The 25436-nt window shown below is 37.0% G+C and overlaps 1 protein-coding gene across 1 annotated transcript in view; it reads left to right on the forward strand.

Annotated features, from left to right (window-relative positions):
• Positions 1 to 25436, forward strand: part of LOC117981271 (transcription initiation factor TFIID subunit 4-like) — a 57913-nt gene that overhangs the window by 11246 nt on the left and 21231 nt on the right. The window contains exon 3 of the mRNA XM_055114833.1: positions 5167 to 5259. Coding sequence (XP_054970808.1) covers positions 5167 to 5259 — 93 coding nt within the window. The remainder of the gene's footprint in view (positions 1 to 5166; positions 5260 to 25436) is intronic.

A 25436-nucleotide genomic window follows, 5' to 3' on the forward strand; every position in this document is an offset into this window, starting at 1 on the left:
TGAAAATCCAAAGCCAAAATGCCCCAGTGAGAATTTTCTTTGAGCATCATGTTGTTACTCAAAAAGTTTCAGATTTTGGAGCACTTCAGCTTTCAGATATTTGGATTATGGATACTCAACATGAATTTTCCTCAGATGGTACCAGGGAGTCATGACTAGAAAGAGATGGTCTTCTAGTAGAACCTTGGTATTGAGAATATATGTTTGGGGTATGCAGTACTATGGGTTGCACTGAGTGGACAGTAATAAAGGTAACCTTTGAAAAAATTAATAAGGTTAAATAAAATATATATTAGTTTGAATAATATACTGTTACTTCTATCTCTCCATGTATAAAATTCAATTTCTCATCTCTCCCTCTAAAACGAATACTTCCTTTCCTTCCCTTTCTCTCTTCCTTCATTTCATTTTGCATGCATATGAACATTTTTGTACCAGCTATGCCACAACCAGAACATGGTCTTTAGGTTTCAGCAGTTTGCAGTTAAGTCAGGGACATGGGTAAGTAAACAGTGACCACAACACTGAATAATAAATATTATAGCAGACAAAAAGCACTGAGTGTATTTGTGCATGCGGGAGGGATCCTGACTGCAATTGAGAGAGCTTTGTTAGGGTTTTCTTATTTTCCTAATATACTAACCTTGACTCCTTACTATCTCTTAACTCCCATATTCAGCAGTTGTTATGTCCTGTCTAACTTTATTCTCCAAGATTTCTCTAAGTGCATTTTCATAATCTGTTGTCTCCTTTCCATTTTCAGTGCTATCACCCTCATTCAGACCTTTATCACCTCAGCCAGGACTATTCCATCACCAACCTAATTGATGTACCCAGAACAAATTTCTTGATCCTCCTCTGATCTGTGTGACCCTCCCTAAACTAGTACTTTGAAGATTTCATTACCTTGGTTTAAAATCTTCAAAGGATTTTTATGACCTATTGTGGAAAACCCAAGCTCCTTAGCTCAACAATCAAGATCAAATAGTGATCTGTTTTTCCAACCTTATTTCTTTTACTTATCTTCAATAAGCTCCTTTGGACCCCTCCTACTTGGGCAAATCCTACCCATTCTCCAAGGCCTGTTCATATTGATACACTCTGTAAAGCTGGGTCTGACTATATGTACCTGGCTGAAGCATTCCAGTTGTTGGTGCATCACATTTAACAGTTCACTATGCTTTTATTGCTATTCTGAGTTTTTCAAAGTATCTCATGTTTATGTTTTGTCATATTGAAAACTTACTTGAGTTACACCTACTGTTGAGATCTCCTTTATCTCCTGGCACAGAAACTTGCACAAAGAGATCATTCACATAATGTGGAATCTGATATTGATTTAAATGAGCGCTGTTTGGACAGGTCTTGAACTTCCTTGATTAGATTATATGTAAATATGATCTAGTTATATTGACATGAATTAGCTTGTGTTTTGTCTTTCCTATTCTCTCACATTTTAATTCAACAACCAGTGCTGAAAACATCTAGCTGGTCTCCCAGTAAGCTCTTCTTTTATTGCGTCATCCTTTCCTCTCACTAGGGAATTCCAAGGAAAGCAACACCCTTTCTTTCTCCATACCAGGCTGCCTAAACCTGCTATCATGTAATCCCAGGAACATTTTTGTAGAATAGAAAAAATATGGCAAGGAAGGGCAGAAAGGAAGAAGGAAGGGGAAATGTGTGGAAACACATAAAGCAGGTGCGACTGTTCCCGGCCCCTCTCACCATCCCTCACTCTCACGTACGTGGTACACATAATTATTGCAACATTCTTTCCCACAAAATCCAGACTTCACCTCAGAATCCTATTTAGAATGATCCAAGCAGATATCATGAGTCAATAGGCATTGGCCAGACAAAGAAATCCTACTAACGTTCCCATTCTAGAATATATATGGGATCTTTATCTCTCCTTAGACAAATTAGATATATGTAAATTTACATTTATTGCATATATTCTCATGATTTGGATAACTGCTTATTTTATAAAAGTTCTCTCCCTTGTAAGAAAATACAGTAGAGGTCTTTGGGATTGCAAGCTTTCTTAGTACATTAAATGGTTTGAGTTGCACATAAGTATTTTTGAGTATTGAGTAACAGTGAATTCCTATTTGTGACAAAAGTTAAACATCATTATTAGGAGCTAGAATAAACAACTAGAAAATAAATGGGTTAGAATTTGTGCAACATTCTTACATTTTCAGCCTTCGGCATTGATTTCAACAAAAGTATTAGCATACCAGGTGTATATTTCTTAGCAGAAATCCAGGGTCAGTCGATACTGTTTGTATAGACACAATTTCCTTTTGCATTTGTATAGTACCTTATGCAGGTGTCCTGCTATTCATTATCTCATTGGTTCCCTGTAATAATGTGTGGCAGGCAAGAAGTATAATTTACTGATAGAGAAATTATAAAATAGGGAAATTTCAAGAATTAAAATTACTCTATAAAATAGGGAGTATTACAAGAATCAAAATAACTCTAGGGGAGGCTGGGCACAAGTGTAGTTTTGTTCTAAAATTTAGCTTTTATTTAATTTGGAAAATATGCAATACTTTCATATCTTTAACATTTATAAGGCACAAAGGCTAGGCAGAGAAAAACCTCCCTGTAATATCTGTCCTCCATCCACCCATATTCCTTCTGGGATAATATTATTAGTATAATATTAATTCCTTGGCTGTTCATGTAGAGACATTCTATACAATATATGCTTGTATTTATTCCGTATGCAAGTGAATACAAGCCCCCATACCATTTTTATGCCAATACTAATATGCTGTATACTTTATTCTGCACCTTATTTTTTTCACTTATTAATTTTGTGTAGAAATTATTTCAGATCTATACATAAATAACTCTTTATCAATTTTTTTGAAAAACTGCTTAATGGTACTACATTGAGGGAATCATTACTTATCTAACCAAGGTCCCTACTGATAGGCATTGAAATGGTTTTAAATCCTTTGTCATGGTAAAAAATGCTGCACTATAAAAGCCTTAAACATAAGTCATTACTCGTGTAGGAGTATATATGTTAAGGATAAATTTTAAGAAGTGAGGCTGTTATGTTGTAGGGTAAAAGGATGTGTACATTTGTAGTTTTGATAGATATTGCCAAATTGTCCAAGAAACTGCATCAATTTGTGCTCCTATCAGCAATTAGGAAATGGCCTATTTCCATACACCCTTGCCACAGACATCTTATGCTTTTTGATATTTGCCAATCTAGTAGGGTGAAAATAGTATCAATTGTAGTTTTAATTTTCAATGATCTGATGGTATTATGAGTGCAGTGGGGCATTATAGAGAATTTCTTATAGTGAAGAACTATTTTTGTTTTGTGGACTATCTGTTTGAATCCCTTTCCATTGGGTTAATAGTCTTTTTAAAATTTATTTGCAGTAGCTCCGATTTATTAGAGAAATGTTTTCTTCTTTTTTTTAAAATTATACTTTAAATTCTAGGGTACATGTGCACAACGTGCAGGTTTGTTACATATATATATATGTGCCATGTTCGTGTGCTGCACCCATTAACTATATACCTAATGTAAATGACGAGTTAATGAGAAATTTTTTCATTGTGTGAAGCACAAGAGTTCTTGAGTCTAAAGTGTTTTTTTTTTTTGAGATGGAGTCTTGCTCTGTTGTCCAGGTTGGAGTGCAGTAGTGCAATGACAGCTCACTGCAACTTCTGCCTCTTGGGCTCAAGCAATCCTCCCACCTCAGCCTACCAAGAAACTGGGACCACAGGCATGCACCACCACACCCAGCTAGGTTTTTGTATTTTTTGTAGAGACAAGGCTGAGTCTAAATTTCATCTTCCCACCACTATATTAAACAAATAAACAAAACATAATTTATAATGATAGTGTCTCAGAACTTGCAGATCTTCTGCACTATTTATCTGTTTGCATATAATAATACGCCCTATTGTTTATTTCCCTGTAAGTTTATTTATTCTCTGAAATTAGTTTACAGTGTTGATGAATTTCAACTTCCCTTTAATTTTCCTTATTTCTGGAACTTTCCAAAAGTCCACTGAAAATAATTTTACCTCTAAGAGGACTCCGTGCCAAAAGACATTTTCCTTTTCTGAAACAAAGAAAGTAATGTGAAAAACTCATTGTCAAGCCATATATACTGCTAAATTTGCAACCACAGACAGTATTTAGGTAAAAGATTCGGAGAAGAATCTTAAAGATTTCCACTGTAAAGTGGGAATAATTTAGTGTTGATGTTACAGGTAGATAGGCATGACCCAGACAGGAGAGGGCTCTCCCCCAACCCACCGGGAATGTCTGGTGATGGTTCGGCAACAGAGAGACCATTTCCTGATGGTCCACACCTGCTAACATCAACACGTTAATTGAATACAGACCCCAGGGAGAAGCAACTTCGTGGGGATGCACTTTAAGAGACAAAAATGTCAAAGTATGACATCCAGGTACACGCCACTGGAAAAGGGAAGAAAGCCTCAGGTGGGCTTGCATTTAACTTCCTAAACATACTGCTTGGCATGCCCAGGTCCAAAGGGTAAGGAAAGCACTGCGCATGCGGGAAGCCCACCCTTGGGGAAGAATCATGGGAAAGAGGAGAGCGTATGAAAGTCCTAGGATCAAGGCTAAAGACCCCTCTTTTAGCTCTTTTTCTCTGTTGGACCTTCAGGCATCTGGTTGGGTTTCTTCCAAGTGAATTTTCCTTTCTTTCCTGTTCTAAAGACTTTTTAATAAACTTCCACTCCTGCTCTGAAATTTGCCTTGGTCTCTGTTTCTGCTTTATGCCCCTCAGTCGAGTTCTTTCTTCTGAGGAGGCAAGGACTGAAGTTGCTATGGACCCATACGGATTCGCCGCTGGTAACTCAGGGTAACTTGGATCTCTGCCACCAGTAACATTGGGATATTAAGACTATAAAGAAAGGCGTAAGGATTCAGGGTTATATTTGGCCTTCAAAAGAGAATAGCCAGAAATAAATTAAATTCTCTTAAACTACCTTTAGGATTTCACAATAACATGGATCTCTCTTTTGAATCTAAGCATTTTGGATGCCCATTTTTTTTTTTTTTTTTGGCTGTCTGTAATAGCAAGCTGTTTTGCCTCAGCTCCTTCCTTTTCAGACCTAACCCATAGTAATCGTCTTGCTCTGAATTTACCTCTCTAGGATGGTGTATCCCTTCCTGTCTGCTGATCCACTGGGGCTGTCCCAGAAAGAGAACTACAACGCTATTCTTTCCCATGCCTTCCTTGTCCACAGGTAAATTTTATTGGATTATGGCTAGCCAAAAACAAATTCTGAAAACATAAAGAATAGATTGTAATTGACAAACCCTTTGTTTTCAGGTTATTCATGTCAGGTTTCAGCAATAACACAAAGCTCTCTTTGTCCTTGAAAAACAGAAAGAACCTCTTATCAAGTATTTAAATCTTCTCAAATATGGTGGGGGGTCTAATGCATGAATCCTGGCCTGGTACATGGAAAGTGCTGTGAAAAAACTCATTCTCAAGCCCCATATGCCGCTAAATTTGCAACCACAAATAGTTCTTAGGTAAAAGATTGAGAGGCATTAAAGAATCTGCAAAGATTTACAGTGGGAATAATTCAGGGGTTTGGGATGTTAAGACTGAAAGAAAGGCATAAGGACTCAGGGTTATATTTAGCCTGCAAAAGGGAAGTTGCCAGAGAACTTTAATAATGTTTCTAGGTCATAAAATAAACATGAAAACGATTGTGCCTTATTGGCCTTTATCTGCGGATAAGGGAAAATGAGTACGTAAAACATGAGGAAGAATTTAGGGTGGAAACAAAATAACACTTTGATTGAATATGTTCCTCATTTAAAAATAAAAGTGCACTTTTTTCTACATATATTATACTTTAATAAAAAGTTAAAAGACAAATTTTCATATGTGTGGGGTTGCTTTGGAATGGTCAGAGAGCTAGATAGTTTCCTAAAGTTTGGTGATCATGAGTGTGGCCTCCGCCCTCAGATTTTTTTGACTAAATGCTAGCCACACTGCTTTCTGTTTGTATGACCTTGGGCGAACCTCTATCCTAGCTTCTTCTTGCCTCGTTTCTAAAGTGAGATAATGAGAGTATTCATCAACTAGTATTGTTATGGGGATTAGATAACATATGTGTCATAGTTATAATTTGTTTTTCTTTTAAAAGGCAGAACATTCAAATATTAGTGGTCTGAAGAGACAAATTATTTTTCTCTCATGAATAATTTCTAGTACATGTCTTGAACTGGCATGGCGCCACTCAGTTTCTGGTATCCAGATTCTATCTCATCTGGATGCTTTATTGTATATGACTTACATTCCGAAGTGTGTATATGCCTATTCTAGCTGTCTAGTCATTGTCTGCATTCTAGCCACCTGGAAGGATAAGAAGGTTCTTTCTTGAGAACAACCTGGAAATTGCACTTTCATCCCCAGCCCATTGGTCAGAACTTAGTGGCATGGTGGCCCTTAGTCACTGGGGAGGCTGGAAAGCATTGTCTTGATTCCAAGTAAAATTATATCCAGCCACGAATCATGGGTTCTATTAGTATAGATGAAGGAGATTAGTATAGATAAATGTAGTTGTTGAGGGAGAACAGATATTTAGGAGTTAGCAACTTCTGCTATAATGTGCAAAATGCTTAGCACAGAATCTAGCAATAAACAAAAACCCATGACTATTGTCATTGCAAACTTAGATTCACAATCTAGTATCTCATCAGCTGTTTTCATCTCGTTGTTCCACAGGCACTGTCAACTCAACGTTTCTAAAAATGAAGTCATTATTTCACTCTGTATTCCCTCTCTTCCCCTGTTTACCTACTCAGAGGACATCCAAAAGCTTCAGCTTTTGTGTTCTTAGTCTTGGATAAAGGCTTCACCAGCCATCCCTCTTGGAGTTTTTTCTCTACTACCCCTTTAGCTTCACTCAATACATCTAATCAGTTTCAAAGATCAGTGGTTCTCTTTGGGAAATGGCCCTCAGACACGTCCTCTTTTCTCCACTCTCACTGTCCATTACCTTCACAACTCTTTAGAATGGTTCACAAGGCCCTTTATAGTCTGACTCCAATTTATTACTCATCTCAACACATCTCATACTCCAGCTACCCTGGGTGAAAAAGATGAGAAGCAAATACTTTATTTTATATTATTTAATTTAATTAATTTATTTGTTTGACAGGGTCTCACTCCAGTTGCCCAGGCTGTAGTGCAGTGCTGTGATCTCAGCTCACTTCAGCCTCAACCTCCCCAGCTCAGGTGATCCTTCCACCTCAGCCTCCCGAGTAGCTGGGACTCAGGCACATGCCACCACACCCAGCTAATATTTTTGTGTTTTTAGTAGAGACTGGGTTTCGTCATGTTGCCTAGGCTGGTCACAAACTCCTGAATTCAAACAATCTGCTCACCTCATCCTCTCAAAATGCTGAGATTACAGCCATGAGCCACTGTGCCCCTCCTAGAAGCAAATATTTATATTTTGACTATTTTAGGCAAAGTTTGAACAAAATATTTACTTAATAAAAGATTTAATTTTTCACAAAGATTGAGATGAAAAATTCAAGTAAGCAACCAGTTTTATATTACTATAGGCAATGCAACATCCAAAAACCTTTTCTGAATAGAGGACTTCTACATGTCTCCCAAAAAAATGAAAAATCTGCTAAGGAAATAAAGATAATCTACATTCTATTCACGTGGGTCATTTATAATCCTCCCCTTAAAGCTAACAGACTCACATGAATGTGAGAACATTTGAGAGTTACTAGCTTCTTTTCCATATTTTCTCCCATACTCTGTTAAAGATTTGCAAATGACCCATACATGAATTACTCTCTTGTGATAAAAATAAACTTGCTTTGTAAGCAGTTAAGCCCTAGCTATTTGGTTGTTACAACCTTTTTTTTTCCATTTTTTTCTTGTATGGTATTTATCTTAGACTGTCGTAAGTTTTTTATCACTTTTCTTTCTTGTCTGTTAAATGTTGAGAATTTTTTCCTTTGCCACTGAAGAAAAATCAATCTGTAAATGAAAATAGATATGTAAGCCAAGTTATTAATGAAATTTGGCTAATTTTTATAGACCCACTCTAGTAAAACCTTTTACCTATTTCAACTTTAAGGTGTGGTTGAGTTAGAGTGATTCTGTTATGTAATGATGGAATTTGACCTGATGTATTTCAGTTCAGAGTTACTCTATTTGCACTTCCAATCTCTTGATTTTATGTGTCACATAAAGCATATGTAAGTAAACATATATCTTTGTTGACTAAAAGAAAAAATGTTTCCCAATCTATAGTCTTATAAGCCACTAACAGGTATATATTTTTTATGCATAAAAGAAATGAAGGAATTTGTCATTTCTATGCATATTTATTAAAATTTACTATGAAATTTAAGATATTAAGATAAATTTATTGAAAATGGAATACATTTTCAGATGCCTGGACCACCTTCTTTCTCTAGTCCCTACTGTATTTTAGATTATTCTTTTGCAAAATGTTTTGGGAGGATGAACTCTTCCTATTGTAATCACATGGTATAGAACTAACATTTTATTAGTTTCCTCTAGAACACAGTCTTACTTGATTCTTAGAATTATGCATAAGAATTATATTTTTTTCCTTAAACAAGTTTGCTTGCCTTTCTTGCATAGTATGTAGAAGGGAGAATTTGATTATAAACTTATCTAATTATCTTCTAAAATACAAGTAAGACTATTTCAGAGTTACAACATTTAATGGAAATACATCAGTAAGCTTTAAGGGCTATTTGCAGTTTGAGATAATTTTTAGAAGCCTCTTTCTCAACAGGAAACAAGTGGATCTTTTTGCAATAACTTTATCATTTAAATTATCAAAATGATTTCAAACCATATCTCTGTCAAAGATTTGTTAACTCATTTAAATGTCTGCATTGGCAGATCATGAAACAACAGTATAAATACTTTGTATTTTTATGTATATGTATATATACACATACATGCATAGATACATGCATATATACACATGTGCATAGATACATGCATATATACGCATATGTATATATGTATATTTAATATGTATGTTAAAACCAAATACGCGTATTATTCAACAAATTGATATCCCCCTGAAATAACCTCCATTCTTTTTTTTTTTTTTTTTTTTGGAGACAGTTTTCACTCTTGTTGCTTGGCTGGAGTGCAGTGGCACGATCTCAGCTCACTGCAGCCTCCGCCTCCTGGGTTGAAGCAATACTCCTGCCTCAGCTCCCAAGTAGCTGGGATTACAGGCATGCACCACCACGCCTGGCTAATTTTTTTTTGTATTTTTAGTAGAGACGGAGTTTCACCGTGTTGGCCAGGCTGGTCTCGAACTCCTGACCTCAGGTGATCCTCCCGCCTTAGCCTCCCAAATCGCTGGGATTACAGGCATGAGCCACTGCGCTGTGCCTAACCTTCATGTTTATTATAAATGCAATACAATGAACCCAGGTCACTTTTTTTTTTCCCCGAGACGGGGTCTTGCTTTGTTGCCCAGGCTGGAGTGCAGTGGTGTGATCCTGGCTCACTGCAACCTCCACCCACCGGATTCAAGCGATTGTCCTGTCTCAGTCTCAAGAGTAGCTGGGATTACAGGAGTGCACCACCACACCCGGCTAATTTTTTTATTTTTAGTAGAGACGGGTTTCACCATGTTGGCCAGGCGGGTCTGGAACTCCTAACCTCAGGTGATCCGCCCACCTTGGCCTCCCAAAATGCTGAGATCACAGGCGTGAGCCACTGCGCCTGGCCCCCAGATAACTTTTAAACAGAAGACCACCAAGTATGTGCAACTTGTTATTTCTGTAACTATCTCCTAAGCATTTTTTTCTGTTTTCTTTCAATCTAAGAAATGGAAATTCTGTTCTCCATCTCTCCCTTTTTAAAACCTAGAGTGATCTAAATCATGAAAGCTAATTGTTGAGGAAAAGATGTCTGCTTTTACTCCAGCATAAGAATCTCATGGGAAAATAAGTCATATGCAGATAAATTACAGTTGCCCGGATGAGTCCAGTGTTCACAAATTTACCTCTTTATTAAGCCCTTTCCATGGAAATTCTCTCCTTTTCTAGTGGGTTCTAGGTTTCAGTCCTCTAAATTTATATTAGAATGAGTTTTCCAGGAATTATCTGGCCACCTTAATAAAGATATGGTTTTTACCTTTCTGTTTTTCTTACCAGAACCCCTGGCACTCTCATCTTTCTGTAGGCAGGAAGTTTTAAGTTGTCTGCACTCTAAATATTAAATGTATAAACGGAAGAAAAGAGGAGGAAAAACATATTCACTTATAGGTGACGTGGTTGTCTACTTGGGAAACTCAATAGAATGAATTTCAAAATACTATCAGAACATAAGATAATTCATATGGTGTACTGCTATAAATAAATAAACTGATATGTTTACATGTCAGCAACAACCATTTAAAATGAAATTAAGAAGAATCTCATGGAAAACTGTAAGAAAATATATATTGTAAAATAATCACAATTGACAAAAAATGTGAAGGCAACACCCACAGTATTATAGTAAAACTACAAAAGTTAATTAAAAGACAAGGAGGAACATTTGAATAATCTGTGAATAAATGGTGAGTCATAACTGTTTATATATGTTGATATTGTAATGCCAATGTGGTGATGTAGTTATGTTATTATCTCTAAATTAATCTTTATTTTTCTCCAAAACGTGACCAACTTATATTAAAATGTGAGATTTAGTGAACAAAACAGAATAAAAATAAATAACTGACCAAATTGAATATTAAAATGTATTATAAAACTAAAGTATCTAAAGTTCCTACGAATAGACTGATCAGTGGAAAATTAACAAAGTTTAATAGTAGGCTTAAGAATATATACAAAATAATATTTGCCTGAAAGGACCTAGAAGCAGTTACACTCCTCTAGCACACCTACCATTCATTCTCTATCAAAAGAACTAAGGATTCGGCCAGGTGTGGTGGCTCATGCCTGTAGTCCCAGCACTTTGGAAGGCTGAGGCAGGCAGATGGCCTGAGGTCAGGAGTTCGAGATCAGCCTGGTCAACATGGTGAAACCCCGTCTCTACTAAAAATACAAAAATTAGCTGGGTGCAGTGGCAGGTGCCTGTAATACCAGCTACTTGGGAGGCTGAGGCAGAAGAATCGCTTGAACCCAGGAGGCAGAGATGGCAGTGAGCCGAGATCGTGCCATTGTACTCCAGCCTGGGTGACAAGAGCAAGTCTTCGTCTCAAACAAACAAAAAAACAAAAAAAAATAAAGAGCTAAGGATTCTTGGAGAAACATCTGATCCTAGGAGAGCCTGGGACATCCCGCCCCAGAATGCATAAAATGTATTCAAAAGGAGCTGGCTTGATGTGGCTCCCACTGGCCACACTGGGAAAATTTATACATCAAAAAGAGTAATGGTAATGTATTATAACACAATGAGTAATAATAATAATGATTATAATCCATCGTGCTACTTAGAAGAAGAGAAAGGATTGGGGGAACTCTTCTTTGGAGAACAGTGCAAGCTAATATGTGTTAACATATAGATGTAATTAGAAAATGATCCTGTTGCAATCCTCTGGATAATAATTGATTCAAACATGGATCATCAGTGGCTACTAAAACTGTCTGGTGAATGGTGTAATGAACAGAACATTCACATGGTCTTAAAAGTATCACAGCACAGATTACTTACGAAGGAAAAAATGTACCTTTAAGTGGAGCAATCTAGAGGTCACCACCATGCCACACACTCAAACTTAAGATCACCAATAGTGAACCTGCTGATGGGATGCAGTAAGAAACACATAGTATTATCCATGTGCTATTTTTATCAAAACATTTATGTTGAATCAAATCTAGAAGACAGTGGCCTGAAATTAAAAAAAAAAAAACTCAGGGTAATTAAAAACAAGGCAGGGGGGAATGTTCTAAATCAAAAGAATTTAAATGGACATGTCAAATAAATGCAATATATGAACATTTACTATAAAAACATCTTTTAAAGGCATTTTGGAGACCATTGAAAAAATTTGAATATGGATGCATACTAGATGATACTATTTATTTATTGTTATGTTTTCTTAGGTATGATAACAGCAATGTGGTTACATTAGAGAATGTTTTTAATTTTGAAAATTCAAAATTAAAGTATTTAGGAGTGGGGAGAGAAGAGAGATCAAGAGAGCAAGGAGAAAATGTTAACCGGTTAGTCTAGCAAAGGTTATTTGAGTACTTATTCTACTATTCCTTTAGGCTTTCTGTGGATTTAAAAATACTCAAAATGTTGGAAACATTTTAATGTTTAACAATTATTGCATTTCAAATAAGAAAAAGGACACATTAGTCAATTAATTGTATTTTGGCAGCTGGAAAAGAAAGTTCTTATGTTCCCAATTGCTGTCTTACCCCAAATGATGGAATGTTGAATGACAATCTAATGAATGACTAAAGTTGACAGCACTGCCTTTGGAAGCTATTACTGCCAGAAAGGAGAAGTGATATTACAGGATTTGACGGGAAGGCAAAGGAAGGGAAGACAAGAAGAAGGAGAAGAAAGATTTTATAATCATCATAATAACAATAGTACATGGTCATGCATTGCTTAATGAGAGGGATACATTCTGAGAAACGTGTTATAAGGTGATTTCATCATTGTGTGAACATCATAGCATGTACTTACACAAACTTTGATGGTATAGCCTACTACACACCTAGGCTGTATGGTATAGCCTATTGCTCCTAGGATACAGACCTGTACAGCAAGTTACTATGTTGAATACTGCAGGCAGTTGTAACACAATGGTATTTTCCTACCCAAACATATCTAAACACAGGAAAAGTATAGTAAAAATAAAGTATAAAAGATAAAAAACAGTACACTTAGCATGAATGGAACTTGCAGAACTTGAAGCTGCTCTGGGTGAGCCAATGAGTGAGTAGCAAATGAATGTGAAGGCCTACGACATTACTGTATACTATTCTAGACTTTATAACCAATGTATACTTAGGCTTACTACACTTATATAAAAAATTTATTTCTTCAGAAATAAATTAGTCTTAACTTACTGTAACGTTTTTATTTCATAAACTTAATTTTAAAAAACTTTTGACTCTTTCATAATAATAGCCAAAAATACAAACACATTGTACAGTCATATAAAAGTATTTTCTTCCTTTATTCCTATTTTTTTTCTATTTTTAATTTCTTTTATTTAAAAAAAATTTAAAAATGAAGACACGAACACATTTATTAGCCCAGACCTACACAGGGTCGGGATCATCACTATCATTGCCTTCCACCTCCACATCTTATCACACTGGTTACTCATAAAATATTATCAACTGGAATTTTTATTATTATTTCCTAATTTGCAAATGCGGAAAGAGGGTCAGAATAGTTAGACATTTTCCTAACGTCTTGTCTTGGAGCAATAAATGTAGAGCTGGGATTTGAATCCAGGCCTGTGTATCTCCCAGTGCTGAACCCTTTCTGCAAGATAAGACACTTGGAAATTAATGCTTGAATTTAGTTTGATGTTCCAGTGGCTGTATGTTTATGAGACTAAAAAATAAAATGCCAGTCAGTGTGGAAATTGGTATCTGCTGAATTGAATGCTTTAAGTTATTTAGGTTTTCCCCACCTTCCCTGCCCCTGAAACAGGTACAACCGAAAGCTTCTTATTCTAATCAAACTAACACTAAATTATTTTTCTTCTGAATGATGACTATACCTTTCCCAGACAATAAAGTCTTTTATTTTCTGTAATTTCTCATTCTTTCTTTTTATACACTACAAGGTTGTTATTATTGAGAATTCAGGTCTATTAATAAAAACAGTTAAATTTATTCTGTACACATTATGTGTCAAAGTGTGCCAGATTATTGATGTATATAATTTCATTTAACACACATTAGCATCTAAATATTTAAACATTTAAACCACTATTTGATAGGACTAATCAACAATCCTGTCAAATAGTGGTTCTCAACAATTTTCCCCCCAGGGAACATTTGACAACGTCTGGAGAGAATTTTGTTTTTTACGGCCAGAGGATGTACTGGCATCTAGTGAGTAGAGATCAGAGATGCTGATAAATATACTACAATACACAGAACAGCTCCTTACAGCAAATAATTGTCTGATACAAAATGTTAACATCGCCAACGTTGAGAAACCTTGCTATAAAGTGTTACGGTCTCTGTGTTATAGATGAAGAGGGTTCAGGGAGGCTTAGTAACTTACCCAAGGTTATGTAGCCTGGGAATGACAGAACCAGGCTTGGAACCTAGGTATATCTTGATCAAAGTCCATGCTTTACCTCGTAGAGAGGCAAAGAGAATTTCAGTTTAGAGAAGGTGAAGATTAGTACATATATGCCAAAACCATATAATTATGTGAGAGGATAATTAAATGAAAACATCTCATTGTCAAATGGATTGCTTAGCGAAAGCTTCTGAGATGCCTAAAGCTTTGATTTGAGATTTTGATTTTGATTTAGAGAAATGAAACTGTAGTGATGATAGAAAAAGTGGATTCATTTTTTTCTTTCATTTAATCACTTCATTTTTTTCTTTCTGAAAATGTTGTTACTGGATGTTAAAGCTTGGAAAAAAGACCTAGGCAATCAGATGAAATTATTCAGCCTTCTGGGAAAGAGGATCAACAAAGAATGTTTCATCGTGACTTCACTAAAAATAGACACTTATAATGGAACCAAATTGATACCAAGAAAGACTTAATATTATAGCGATAAACTGCCTGAAATGCTAAACAATCTTTTAAATGAGTTAATTGCAGTTTAGAACATATAAATAGAGCATTTGACTTATTAAAAAACAAGGCAGGCTGCTTAATGGGCTTATTTTAAAGGAACCTTTTTGCATTTCTTTCTCTATTCAGCTAAATATAATATACTAGGGGATATATTTACAATCTTATATATATCTCTCATGTAAGCAGTTTACAGAGACTGAACCTAAGTATTTTAGACTTTTATCAGTGAAGAGGAAATAATCTTTCTTCTGAACCATTTCCATCATATTTTCATATGGTATTTTCATAGTAGAAAGTGAACAATATGGCAATTAGTATAAATGGAAAATGAAGGACACATCAGATCTTATTGGTATATTTTGGAACTTGGGAGACAGGTGGAATAGTGATATTTCTAACTGCAGGGTGGGGTGTAGCTTGGAGATGAGGTATTTCGACCAGGAAGACTTACTCCAAGTGTAATTTCCTGATCTACCTATACCAGTTTATGGGAACGTACCAAACATTGACACAGTACTTGAAAACTCACTGCAGAGCATTTACAAACATTATTATTTTTGTTGTTTGTTTCCTCTAAATTCTGAGCTTTGTGACAGCAAGATTTCTGTCTAATTTTTGCAGTATTAGGTGTTTCTTTAATGAATTCTTGGATATACTGGAACATTCTTTTCAGATCCAAGGAATTTATCTAGTTAAAAGAGATCTGTAGATAATACAAACAAACACCTAAATGGGAGAGGAGGTAGATGTGTAAGCAGTTTGTGTAGACAGAGAAACTGAAACCGAGAAAACAGAAGAGAATGGACATAGACTGAAATCAGAAGTGAAATAAGAAGCTAAAGATCATTACTAAGAAGCATTAGTGAACAGGCCATAAGAAAACAAAGGCCCTATTTGAATCTATTTTTGAATCAACCGAAGTCTGTAGAATAAAATATGAACAGGGATCTGAACACGTTCCTTTCCCTCTGCCTGGGTTATGCTGTTCTCACCTCCTCTAGCTGAGATGTATTTAAGAAAAAGTGAGCACTTTGTGGCTATGTTGATTCTTATGTATACTGTGCCTTTCCATTTTGAAGTGAGTGTATCTGGAATGTAAGTAGTTTGTTTTAGGACAGGTTTTGATAGCCTTCACTATTTGTAATATAATTTTTTAAACCTTTTTATTCATCAAGAAAGTATTGCTTAAATAGGCAATGGGCACCTTTCTGCTTATTGAATATATTTTAAACTTATTTCATAAATATTTGGTCATTTATTTATAGTATATTATTAGAATAACCCAGTACTTTAAAAAAAGGTATGAAGAGCTCAAAGAACTAAAATATTATAGTCTGTATTACATTATAGTCTGTCTTGCAAAATGAGGTCAGTGAGAAAATACGTACTTGGAACTTCTGAAAAATGTGAGCAGGGAGAAGTCATTGGAAGGTAAACTGTAATGAATGAATAATTGGAATATCTTCATCTGAGTCTGCTCAGTAAATCAGAGTTGCCTGAGAAATTGTTTTCATTGACCGATTGTTTTTTGGGTTTGGAGAGAACAAAATGTGTCCAGGTAAATATGGAAGCAGCAAAGGCCTCCAGTAAAAGATAGAGTCAGAGGATCAAACACATTGTTGTTGCTGAATTATGAATGGCACAAGGACCTGGTGACCGGTTAATTCCTTTGGTTGGATTTTGGTGTGACAGAGAGCCTTCTCTGCTCCATGATCACAGACCTGCCATTGGCTATTGTAGATATCAGAATTTGAAAAGCATTATTAATCTTGCCAAACCTTATATTGCTTAAGAAAAATTTTTGCTCTGGAATCATAAAGTGACTTGTCTAAGGCCATGCAATTGATTGGTTGCCTAGAGCTACCTAAATTTTATATTTAGACGTCATGACTCCCAGTTTAGTTCTTTTGCTACTGCACTGTGCTGCCTCTTTTATGTGCCAAAGACTGACAGAAAGAGAGATGAATGGATGAATTCATTCTCACTCTCAGGGTTACAAATCAAAGTATCCGCAATTTGGTGGGCTACAATATACCTATTTTTTAAAAAAACAAAAAACAAAAACCAAACCTTTCTGGGATTTTGAAGACAGAAGAGCAGTAAGATTTGAAATCCAATGAACCTTCTTGGTGACACTAAAGAACTATCCTGAAGTTACAGACTAACATGTACTAATAGCATAACAGAGTGTAGGTGATGTAATTTAAAGGATGGTATTTTTAAAATAGTGATTACAGCAAGGAATTTAATTATAAAGTTTACTGGTTTTCTTTTGTATGTGTGTGTGTTTCATAAATGTGAACAGAAAAGCAAAACCCTAACGTATGACTCCACAAAGAATAGCTTCTGGAAATATTTTGAAATATTGAAGCATGAAGCCTTCTACTACTTGGAGTAGCTCATCTTAATCCTTAAATATACCCAGGTGTAACTTACCTGAGACTCGGAAAAGGGAATATCAGAAACATTAGGGGTAAAAGGAAAGACAAGCCAGTGTATTCATTCTGTTTACCCCAAAAAATAGGAAAAGCAAAGGTCTGTCTTGCTATCGTTTGTTAAAGTTTTGGTTAGATTATAAAATGGTGAAAGGAAAATAATTATCTTTAGTCTAGGATGGGACAACACCAAAAGGAATTAATTCTTAAGTCTATGCAATAGTATTCCTTTGCTGCTGTAGCAAATCACTAAAAGCTCAGTGACTTAACACAAGAATGTATCATCTTACAATTCTGTAGGATAGAAGTCTGATATGGGTCTCACTGGGCTAAAATCAAGGTGTAAATGAGACTGAATTTCTTTCTGGAGTCTCTAGAGGAGTGTCCACTTTGTTTCATTTTCCAGCTTCTAGAAGCTTCCCACATTTATTAGACATCTCCTTCCATCTCCAAAGTCAGTAACCCTGGATCCCTCTGACTCTTTGCCTCTGCCACCCTCTTCCACTTTTAAGGACATTGTGATTACATTAAATCCACCTGGATAAGCCAGGATACTCTCCCCACTTCAGAGTCCTTTACCTTAATTATATCTGCAAAGTTTCCTTTGCTACATAAGATAACATATTCATAGGATGTGGACAACATTAGGGTGCCACTATTCTGCCTACCATAGTCTTTCTTGTTAACATCACAAAATATCAAACAGAAAATTTTAACTATCTCTGGTAATACATTAAAATCACTTTGAATTAATATATGCACATGGCAAAGAAAAGTTAAATGGTACTGGCATGTTTACCCTACACCTGATATCACTCTCCACAAGTTGCCACTTTTACAAGTTCAGTTTTTAGTTATTCTGATGGTTAGTCCCGTATCTTCAAATAAATCATATACAATATTATTTCTTGACTTATCAACCCCAGATACTTTCTGGTGATGTCTTGGTATGAGTGATAACGACTTACAAGTCATCATTCCTCAAGTAACTTCCTAAGGAAGGGTGTGTGGGGGGTCAATTTGTCAGTGCTTGCAGATTGAAAAGTTCTGTACCATGCTGTCTTCCTTGATTAATGGTTTGGCTTATGCTATGGTTTGAGTGTGTCCCCCAAAGTTCATGTGTTGAAAACTTAATCCCCAATCTAACAATGTTGTGAGGTTGGAGCTGTAAGAGGTGATTAGGTCACTAAGACTCTGCCCTCATGAATGGATTAACACCATTATTGTGGGAATGGTTATTTATCTTGGCTGCGAGTTCTTGATAAAAAGGATAAGTCTGGCTTCCTTCCTTTCTTGCTCTCTTATGCCTGCTCTCTTGCCCTTCTGACTTCTCCCATGAGATGATGCAGCAAGAAGGCCCTCATCAGATGTAGCTCCTCCATCTTGACCTTTCCATCCTCCAGAACTGTGAGCCCAATAAATTTCTTCTTCTTTTTTTTTTTTTTGACAGAGTTTCTCTCTGTTGCCCAGGCTGGAGTGCAGTGGCATGATCTCGGCTCATGCAACCTCTGCCTCCTGGGTTCAAGCAATTCTCCTGCCTCAGCCTCCTGAGTAGCTGGGATTACAGGTGGCCACCATCACGCCCAGCTAATTTCTTGTATTTTTTTTTTTTGAGATGGAATCTCACTCTGTCGCCCAGGCTGGAGTGCAGTGGCACAATCTGGGCTCACTGCAAGCTCCACCTCTCGGGTTCACACCTTTCTCTTGCCTCAGCCTCCCAAGTAGCTGGGACTACAGTTGCCTGCCACCACGCCTGGCTAATTTTTTGTATTTTTAGTACAGTGGGGATTTCACCATGTTGACCAGGCTGGTCTTGAACTCCTGACCTCAGGTGATTCACCCGCCTCTGCCTCCCAATGTGCTGGGATTACAGGTGTGAGCCACTGCGCCCGGCCTAAACTTCTTTTATTTATAAATGATACAGTCTTAGGCATTTTGTTATAGCAGCAGAAAGTGGACTAGACAGCTGGGTAGACAATTCTAAAGTGAATAAACAGAATCTTGAAGGCACTGTTCTACTCTTTGGTGTTGCTAATAAAACAAACAAACAGACAAGAAAGAATGGGATGTTTCTGGATCTCATTCCTGGGTATGTAATCTGCTTTTTCCAGCTGTCTCTGGAATCTTTTAGTCTTTTAGCTCTTGGAGTTCTGAAGTATCATAGTAATGTGCCCTGGTGTGGTTCTTTTAAAATTCATCCTACTTGGTAGCAGATAGTCCCTACCAGAACGAAGATACTCATCTCTTTTCAAATCTGGAGAATTTTCTTATTTTAGTTCTTTGATAATTTCCTCTCTTCCCTTTAGAATTTCTAATAATTGGACTTCCTAAATTCTCAATTTTGATTGTCTTTTTTTTTCATATTTTTTTCTCATTGCTTTTGTTTTCTTTTGTTTTTACCCTTGGAAAATGCCTGCATTTTATCTTTTAAACTTCCAATTAATTTTTTGATTTGGGAAATTATTTTTTAATTCATAACTTCATGTTGATCTTTGGATACAATATTTTCTACTCAAGGACTCTAATTAAAGTTGTTTATAAGACTGTTTTGGCTTCCTAAATGTTATCTCTTTATGTAGGAGTCAATTTTTCTACTTATCTTGGTCTTTTGATGTTATGCTGCAGCATTTACTCAGTTATCTGGTGATCATTCATTGTCCATTTGTATCTAAGACTAAGGGAATTGCAAAGTTGATGGTGTGCTCTGTTTGTGAAAGAGATTTGTGGACTGGAGGTTTTAGAGTATAGTGCGAATTCTGGACATGAGCCACCTGTCTTTTGGCAAATACCAGGAGGAGGAAGGCTTTCCTTTCTGGCACCAGAGTGAAATGTCTGATTATAGGTTATCTTGCATGAGAAGACAGGAGTCTGACTATTTCGTATGCAAGCCCTCAAGGAATCCCCCTGTTTTTAGCTCCACTATTTCTTTCCCTTTGTTCCACCTACAGACTCTGATCTGAAGCATCTCCAGATTTATGTCGGGAAAGCTGTTTCCCATATATACTGTAGACCTTTTTGTTTCTTATTCTGCGCTACAGCTTCAGCAGATGGCATTCTTTCTCAATTTCTAGGTTCTAGAAATTTTTTGAAGTAGCTGTATTGGGATTGTCCTACTCATGTTCCTTTAATTATTGTATTTTTATAATTTTTGATGATACTTTATTATAGTCTTATTCAGATCCACAGAGAAAGAGAATCTGAATGAATAAACTGTATCTGCCATTTTGAACTGAAATCTTATACAATGTTTGGTTGGAGGTGGTGATGAGAGGTGAAGCAGGCTGGGCTTCTGGGTCGGGTGGGGACTTGGGGAACTTTTCTGTCTAGCTAAAGGATTGTAAATGCACCCATCAGTGCTCTGTGTCTAGCTAAAGGTTTGTAAAGGCACCAATCAGCACTCTGTAAAAACGCACCAGTCCGTGCTCTGTAAATAGACCAATCAGCTCTCTGTAAAGTGGACCAATCAGCAGGATGTGGGTGGGGCCAAATAAGAGAGTAAAATCTTGCCACCGGAGCCCACAGCAGCAACCCCCTTCGGTGTGCTTCCACGCTGTGGAAGCTTTGTTCTTTTGCTCTTCGTGATAAGTCTTGCTGCTGCTCATTCTTTGGGTCTGCACTACCTTTGTGCACTGTAACACCCACCACAAAATGTCTGCAGCTTCACTAAACCAGCAAGGCCACGAACCCACTGGGAGGAACAAACAACTCCGGACACGCCACGTTTAAGAGCTGTAACACTCACTGCAAAGGTCTGCAGCTTCACCCTGAAGTCAGGAAGACCATGAACCCACCAGAAGGAAGAAACTCCGGACACAGCTGAACATCTGAAGGAACAAATTCCGGACATGCCATGTTTTTTTTTTATTATTTTTTTTGAGACAGAGTCTCACTCTGTCGCCCAGGCTGGAGTGCAGTGGTGCGATCTCACCTCACTGCAAGCTCCGCCTTCCGGGTTCACGCCATTCTCCTGCCTCAGCCTCCCGAGTAGCTGGGACTACAGGCACCCGCCACCATGCCTGGCTAATTTTTTGTATTTTTAGTAGAGACGGGGTTTCACCGCGGATACACCATCTTTGAGAACTGTAACACTCACTGCGAGGGTCCACGGCTTCATTCTTGAAGTCAGCGAGACCAAGAACCCGCCGGAAGGAACCAATTCTGGACACAGTGAGGTCAAAAAAATTTTATGATTTGATTTATTCCTTAATCCATTTTAATTATCCTAGATTACTGTCTCTTGGATTTTATCTAGAAAGGGATAAAAGGATACATATAAATGCCACCCTTAGGTGGATTAGAGTCATTAAAATTTGTGGATGTCACTTTGCTTATTGGTCCTGCTATTTCACCAACTTCAAATCAATTCAAAACTTTTTGAACACATCTGAGAATATACAAATCTGCTCTAAATCTGATTCTTTTGCTTTTCAAAAACACCTTTTATTTTTCTATAAAAGCTTCTCAGAATTTCATACATACTCTCAAATCTGGTGTCTCAGTTACAGTTTGATTGGGGAAGGAGAATCACTATGAATGATGAAATAGAAGATGTATTATAGGAATAAGACTTTACACAACTGTGGGAGGATTTGAGACACAAAGGTCCAAAAAATGGTGGTTGGAGATCGTAGAAAATTCACTAATCATTGTGAAGGAGAACTGGTAAAGTAATTTACAAAAGGCCCCGCCTGCCTATGGTGATGGGCCCTAAGACACTATAGGTCATCAGGACAAGTAGTTGGGAAGGAAATCTGGACCTGAAGTAGGATAAGTTAAGGCATGTAAGCCCACAGGGACAAAGTGTTAACTGAGGGGATAAACTAGAACTCTTTTGGGCAAAGTGAAACCCCAGTTGACTCATGACATCCGACTCTGACAACGTGGGTGACCTGAAGGCGAAGCTGGTGCCTTCACGTGTTGTTGAACACCTTGCCTAAGACTCGGAGAATCTGAAGGAGGAGATTAGGTGGGAGCTAGAGGTGCTGTGGCACCACCGCTGCCTCTTGCCAGGGGAATGAGTGAGCAGGTCAAGGACAAGGTGCACTGGCTGCAGCAATGCCTGCATCAACTTAATGAACAAAATGCCTGCATATTCACCTTCACCTTCCAAATCTCACGCAAATTTCCAACCCTCAGCTGGCACCACTCTAGGAAGGGAACTCTTGGAAACATAGGTTCAGCTTGCTAAATTGACAAAATACAAATACCACTACTCAGCTCTTTCAAAATATGCCGAGACATGAATGATAATTATTCTATGAATATGCATTTAGTGAACACTTCTATGTGCTAGAGACTGCTAGACAGAAATCATAGACAAAGAATAGTTTACTCTCACTGAGTTTACAGTAAACCTCAGTCAGATGCGACATTTTCATGTACCTAGGGTTTTCTTGGTGCATGAATCTGACTGAGTGCCTGGCATTCATTCAGATGATATTTGAGTAGTCACTGTTAAGTATGCCTGTTGAGTTGGCATTTCATACTCTTATGAAGCTTATATTCTATCAATCAATACGTATCTATTGGATAAATGAATGATGGGTGAGTAAACGTATGAGTTAATATGGATGCAAAATGAAGGTATATTTAATGCAGACTGAATGGCCTAGCGAAGGTTTCCTGGTGAAGCTGAATTTTGAAGGGCTGGTAGTAACCAGTGTTCAAGAGGTAGGATTGGGTGAAGATGGAGCAGCTTGGAAAAATTTACAGAAGCCCCCACTCGCCCCCCACACAGAAGTGTAATAAATTTGAGGAATTACAGATTTGTTGGGAAAGAGAAGGATTAGAGGAAGCTGGTGACGTAATCATAAATGAGATCATGAAGAGATCAATATGCCATTGTTTATCTGGAAAACAATGTCAGTCACTGAAAGACTTTAAAAATGTCAACAATACCTTTGGATATGTACTTAAAATTTTAATATTTTATTATTAGATTAAAACATACAATGAATTTACAATGCACTTTTTTCTAAAGTACTTTTAACTCCTTTAGCTCTTTCTTAGGTAGTTATTACTGCATCTTCAAATGAAATGTTTATAATTTTGAATTTAAGTTTGGATATTATCCATTTACTTCCTGTAGTAAAAGCTGGTGATTTGTAGTTTTAGAGCAGTCTTGTCATCCTTCACTTACCCTCTCAACATAGTTTTATAATTTTTTCATTTAAATTACCAAACAGCCCTTCAATGACTATAGAGAAGTAACTAACTTCCCATGGTTGGACACTTCCCATGGTGAGGAGCAGAGCCAGGACTGCCAGTGTTTCGGCATGGTGTGTGTTTTGCATACACATCCTTCCAACTTATCCCCATGATTTTCAGTCCATGTTTCACTCTTACCTTCCACCATACCTGACAATTCCTTTTCTGAGCTCTTAGGGATCCTGGAAAGGCAAATTGATTTCTTTCTTATCCAGAAACCACTGGCTTGTCTTCTCTCCTGTAATCCATGTTGGCATGAGTTCATTCTTTAAAAAATAAGTCACTTGCTTTCAATTTTCTGCACTATTAGGAGAGAGGATATGACCATGTAGTTTTCAATTTACATCTTTAAGCGTGATGCCAGGCATATTTCAGGAAACTCATTCTAAAAACACTGTGGAAAGTGGGTTCAAAGGAGATAAGAGTGAAGACTGTTACAGTATTCTAATTGATAACTGATTAGAGCCTGAACTAAGATTATGCCATGAGGGATGGGGTGAAGAAAAAGGGAGGGATCAAAGAACTGCTAATGAGGTAGAAGCCATGGTCTATGTCCTGTTCTGATTTTGTGGTGTGAGAGAGGGGTCAAACATAATTCTGCAGTTCCTTTCCTCAGCATTACAAATGATGATCTTACTCAACAAGGCAGAAATACAGTAGAAGAAGTGAAGCAATTTTTAAAATATTACTTTGGGAGAGATGAGTTAACTTTTGGACATATTGAGTTTGATATTTCTATTGGCTGTCCATATGGACATATTGGTGGGAAGTTAGAGGTTGTAGCCAGAGAGTATAGTATTAAAAATCTGCAGTTTTGGAGTGAAAGAGTTCTGTGGTCAATACAATTCAGAAAATAGAAAATTAAAATCTCTAGATTTTAGGAGATTAAGAAACTGTGAGTCTAGGACTTTCAGCCGTTGGATGAGTCATACAAATGGACATGAAAGTTGTACAACACGATGTTGGAATATTGTGAGTTACTGGTGCCAGAACCATCCAAGTTAAGTCTTGGCCAATGGCAGTATATGGCAGAGAATAGGAGCTGGATAACGTGCCTCAAAGAGGAGAGGTTTGTTTGCTTTTATTAGAGGAGCGTAGAAAGGAAATTATTCAAAACTGGCATGCTAGGAGAATGCCACCTCTTGTCTAGTAGATAATCTATTTTGTCTTTCTTTGGAGATCTGAACTTCATGTGGTCTTGGAGGAATAGTCCATTTTGGTGTGTAGTTCCTCATGTCAGTGGAGTATTTATCATATGCTAGGCTGGGCCAATAGTACAATATGCCCCATAGATTGTGATTGGACTGAAGAATAGTTTTGTAACCGAAGCTATTTCAACTAGAATCCTTTTGCATTGTAGATGCACTCCTCAAGAGGAGGATAAAGATGATGTGATTCTGATGTTAGCAGCAGCCATATTGCCCATTGCCTAGAAGACTGCAAAAGAATCTTGAGAAAATTAATTCAAGCAGAAACAAGTGTAGGTGATAGCTGAAAGTTAGAGGCATATTTATATTTGTTTGTGCCTTTGAGAATATTCCTCTTTCTTCTCTCCAGTTGTGTAAGTCCATAAATAACTTTTAAACTTTTTTTCTTAAGCTAGATTTGAATTTGGATCTCTATTGTCAACCAAAGACTGTTAACTAATATACCTCTTCCTGCACCCCACCATCATGAACTTGGGTCATGTGAATTATGAGATAAAAAATAGCCTCCATTAGAAGACTGTAGAGAGAGGGAGATCCTCCAAAGAAAGTCAAATTTTAGTTAAGACAAGAAGCTATAAAGAGCTTGTTTACAATAAAACAGGGTTTTAGAGGCCAGGATTGAAAGTGATGGAAGAGTGGGGAGTGTGAGAAGCAGGGTGACAGCAAAGGAAACACTGAATAGAGAAGAGCTTAAGAATAGGAAGTCATTTTGAAATGATTAAAGGGTTGTCACTATACATTTTATACCTAATAAGTAAGGTATAAAATAACTGTCATTTTTACAACTATATACA

This window comes from Pan paniscus, chromosome 6 (assembly GCF_029289425.2).
Source record: "Pan paniscus chromosome 6, NHGRI_mPanPan1-v2.0_pri, whole genome shotgun sequence".
Taxonomy (NCBI): Eukaryota; Metazoa; Chordata; class Mammalia; order Primates; family Hominidae; genus Pan; species Pan paniscus.